Below are 4,535 nucleotides of genomic sequence, written 5' to 3' on the forward strand. Positions count from 1 at the left end.
TGCAAAGCATTCTGTAAATATGTAGATGACATCATAGCTCTGGGACTGGGCCAAAGCTTCTAGCTTATCTTGTTTATTCCTCATGCTGTGTGCACTAGCATAGAGATATTTCAAATGTGCTCCAGTGTACTTGGCACATTATGGAGGTGACTGAAGGACCTCACTAGTACACCGTCCATCAAACATTGGCCTGTCACCCCCAAGCTTACTTCCAGCAAGTCTTGTTTTATCCCCTTACCCCTTCAAATCTAGTTTAAAGCTCTTTTGATGAGCCCTGCTAGCTCTTGCACAAAGATCCTTTTCCCCCTTTGAGACAAGTGTACCCTGTCTGTCACCAGCTGGCCTGGTGTCATATAGACTGACCTGTAATCAAAAAACCCCAAATTCTGTCAATGACACCAGTCCCAGAGCCAGGTATGATGCAGCTGGGTCTTCCTGTTTCTCCCCTCATCATTCCCTGCAACTGGAAGGATGGAGGAGAACGCTACCTGTGCTCCTGATCCCTTAAACAGACACACCACGGCCGTGAAGTCTCTTGATTACACTTGGATTTCCTAATGCAACTTCATTGGTGCCTACATGAAAAAGCAACAATGGATAATAATCCAAGGGCCCTAACAGGATGGGAAGGTTTCTCTTCACAGCCTTAACCTGGGTCCCAGGGAGGCAACAGACTTCCCTGAGAGGCGGGTCAGGTCAGCATATTGGACCTCCTGTTCTCCTCAGAAGAGAGTCTCCGAGGACAATGATTCATCTTTTATTCTTTATGGGAGTGGTTTTGACACAGGGCATAGGCCAACTTAACCTTGGTGACACCTGCAGTGTAGATGAAACCTGCAGATCTTTTTCATCCTTGTTTGTTTCCATTTGCAGAGCCTGATACCTATGATGCAAGGGCACCTGGGAAGGTGAGGCACTCACAGAGGAGATGTGCCTGCTGTGCCGGGCAAGAACTTGTCACCTCCCCCCTATCTCTTAAGTCACTGTGTTCAGCCAGGTGGAGAGAGGACAGGGAATCCTCTGTGTCTTGTGTCCTGTCTGCCTGACAGGTCTGCCCCAGGGGAGGTGCTGGAACTGCAGTTCCAGTAATCTGTCTCTGACTCCCAATATAGTGCAATGCCATACTATGTTGACTATGCTGGACTAGACACTGAAAATACTCCAATCCTGATAGCACAGTACTTTTTACAGAACAATATACCTCCTATCTACTTGCCCAGGTAAGAGCCACAGTAATCTGGATTTGTAATTTCTCTTTCTGGTACCTATGCCTGAGACAACATTCATCTCCTAAGATCTGCTTAATGTTTTCAGGCACTTGGAGAAAGGTTATATGTTTCTATATGCTCACAGAGGTGAGTACCACAGAAGGAGACAGATTCGGTGAAACAAGACAATTACATCCAAGACCGCAATTTCTCTCTGCATCCCTTATATAAGTCTGACACTTTCTTAGCCCACGGCCAACAGTACTGGGCAAGTAATGGGCTACTTGCAATGCTATAAATACAAAGGAAAAATAATCTGGAGAGAGCAAAATACGACAGTGCAGGAATTTCTTCCTATTTTCCTTTTGATGGGGAACTGCTGTTGTCATAAAAAAAAATAGATTATATCTTTTTTTTCCCATAATTTTCTCATGTAAGTTTCTGTACTAAAAGTGCTTGAATTGTATGATGTCTGAAAACAGATACTGATTTTAAAATATTTTGTACTTAATTATGTGACATTATATTTAATTATTATACAAATATATGAAGACTTTTTAACATGCTGACTTTAGAATTTCTAATTTATTCTATTTGCCTCAAATTTTTGTGCAGCTTGTCCTTTTCAAACATATCTTCCCTTCTACATTCAGCCTTTAAATTTGAGATTACAGAGTAGATTTGTTTAAGTTGGAAAAATAAATTAGTGTTGTAAAGAAATTAATCAGCTTTGAGTAATATCTTATAAAATCATGTCACACATTCACGGACCACGGATGAACATATGCTTCTAACAATCAGCCATAAAGGTAAACATCATAAAGCTACAAGCAAATTCCATCTATCAGGTAGTCAGTAGTCTAGCAGCTGAATGACCACATTTATAAAATTCAGGAACATGATAGATTTTAACCTAGTTGCAACTCTAAACTATGGTCATTTTATTTACAGAACAAAGTCTATTTGTTTCAGCACAACTATTTGTGCAAGTATAAGATTAATACTCCAAATACATGCAAACTTTTTGTTTTGTTTTTTTACCCAACAGTGTAGGTTTTTTGGATATTTTTCTTATCAGCTTATATCTTTTATTTTGTTGCAGTGCAGTAAAATTTGCACTTTCAAAATTTATATAATCTATGTGGATACACAGATAAGATGGAACCTTGCATCCTGAATACTTTAAAATCATTGAAATACTGTCTTGGATATCTAACAACACTTAAGAAAAAGATAGTCTTTATGTAATTGAGACTGACAAAATTAGGAATTGATAGATTATAACTGAATGTTATATAATAACATAATATTTAATGAAAACACTCTAAGCATTTTAATAAAATCTTACCAAGAATATTTTAAGCAATGCCTTCTGGAATTTATTGAAAGAACATGAGAAATAAAACTTCTTTTTTTAACACTACTTCAATCTTGTCATTTGTCTCTCTAGAAAATGCAGCAATGCTCTTGCAAGATGCTCTGCCTTAAAGCTGTATAAATTTACTGCAATGCATATTTCTAAAGAACTGATCAGTAAATTAATAAACTAATATTAAATTTTTTCTATTTTAGAACAGTAAAGGAAGAAGACTTCTCAGTTCTCCTCTTTATGCGGACTAGTTTGATGGGATCGCAGTACAGCAATCACCTCACAGATTTCTTCCTCTTTCTTTTTTTTAATTTTCCTTTATACTAAAAACTGTTTGCTGAATATTGGGACTTTTAAAAATTATTCAATCGCAAACTAAAACCATATTTAAATATCTTAATAATAAAAAATTATTAATATTATGCTTCCACACATTGCTGCACAGCTTTGCTGAGGCCATTCTCTTTCAATAATTATCTATTTTCTTGCTTTTTTGACATTTTCCAAAGCTGAGGAATGTAAGTCCTAAAACTTCAATACCTGTATATGTAAAACATCTCAAAACACTGTTTTATCTAGTTCAGACAGTGGTAGCAATTAAAATAGTAATAATAGCCAAAATAAGTATTTACGTTATTGTGCATTTTCTGAATATTTAGAAATTAGTATTATATCTATAGTTATATGATGAATAAGTGAATATTAATATTTAAAAAGAGCCTCTTTATATTTTTAAGCTTTTCAGAATTCTTCCGAAGGAACTGTATGAACTAATTAGTTAAAGCTCATATTCCAAAATGCTATTGTTTATGAGTCTGACCAGCTGGCATGATCCAGGCCACAACATTGTAGTTAAGATAGGAACTGAAAATACATTGCAAACAGAAGAAAGATGAACTTAAGCAGCTGTTTCAGATTCTTGAAGCTGCCATTGGTGAGTGACTTAAGGGAGGAATTGGAAGCATAAAAGGATTTTTCAATACGCTAGCAAACTGAAAGCAAAGAGAATAAAGAGGGTGTCTACCTTCAGGCAGTACATCAAGAGCACATAAGTAAACACATAACTCAGCCACAGAGAGTGAAAGTGGAGACAGCTCTCCATTTAGTGCTTATTAGTATAATAATTAGGAAATTATTAGTCAAGTAACATAGGGGAGGCATTTGTGCCTCAGTGTAAAGGACTCACCCACTACTGACATTTCGGGAACACTAGCAGTATAAATTTCTTCTGGAAATGTTGGTTCATTGTCATTAATGTCATGGATTTTGATGACAAATTCAGATTCAGGTTCCACTGGTCTCAGAGTTCTTCTATTAATAGCTTGGGCACGCAGGGTATAAAAAGCTTTCTCTTCCCTGTCAATTCTCCGAGTAGCATGAATGTCACCTGTTTTCTCATCAATTATAAAAAGAGTACCAGCCCCATCTCCTGACAAAATGTATTTAAGAGATCCATCTCCTTTGTCCTGGTCAGAATGAAGCTGGAAAAAAAAAAAAAAAAAAAAAAGTACTTTATTTAGAAATAATGAAAATTTAGGTGTTGTGTTTTGGTTTTGTTTTTTTTTTTAAATAATTATTATATGTTAAATCATTCTGTGTGTAACAAACATGTTTAATGCCAACAAAACAAAGTAATTTTCAGTCACTATTGACTAGCAGTCACGGTGTCATGCTGAGGCATTTGTTTCCTAACTTAGCGCCAAGAATCTTTTAACTTGACTGTTGTGGTAGATTTTAGTTTTGCAACAACACCTGTTCTCTGCTAAGAAACCTCTTCACCACAATTCTTAAAGAAGATTTTTATGTTAATATTGACCTTTTCATTCCTTGAAGAGATCCTATTAAAAATTCACAGCCTGCTGTGCTGGTTGTAAATTCACTGAGCAGATAAAGAACATGGCAGAATATATGACAATTAAGGAAAACAGAACAACTGGTTCCATGTCATACTACATTTT

General features: G+C 36.2%; 1 protein-coding gene across 1 annotated transcript in view; it reads right to left on the minus strand.

The window, feature by feature from the left end:
* Nucleotides 1-4,058, minus strand: part of LOC114819019 (cadherin-10-like) — a gene marked incomplete at both ends in the record, with an annotated part of 11,844 nt that extends 7,786 nt beyond the window's left edge. Inside the window, one exon of the mRNA XM_029087193.1 lies at nucleotides 3,764-4,058. Within this exon, the coding sequence (XP_028943026.1) occupies nucleotides 3,764-4,058 (295 nt within the window). The remainder of the gene's footprint in view (nucleotides 1-3,763) is intronic.
* Nucleotides 4,059-4,535: the final 477 nt, after the last annotated feature.

This window comes from Antrostomus carolinensis, unplaced genomic scaffold, assembly GCF_000700745.2.
Source record: "Antrostomus carolinensis isolate BGI_N321 unplaced genomic scaffold, ASM70074v2 scaffold18621, whole genome shotgun sequence".
NCBI lineage: Eukaryota > Metazoa > Chordata > Aves > Caprimulgiformes > Caprimulgidae > Antrostomus > Antrostomus carolinensis.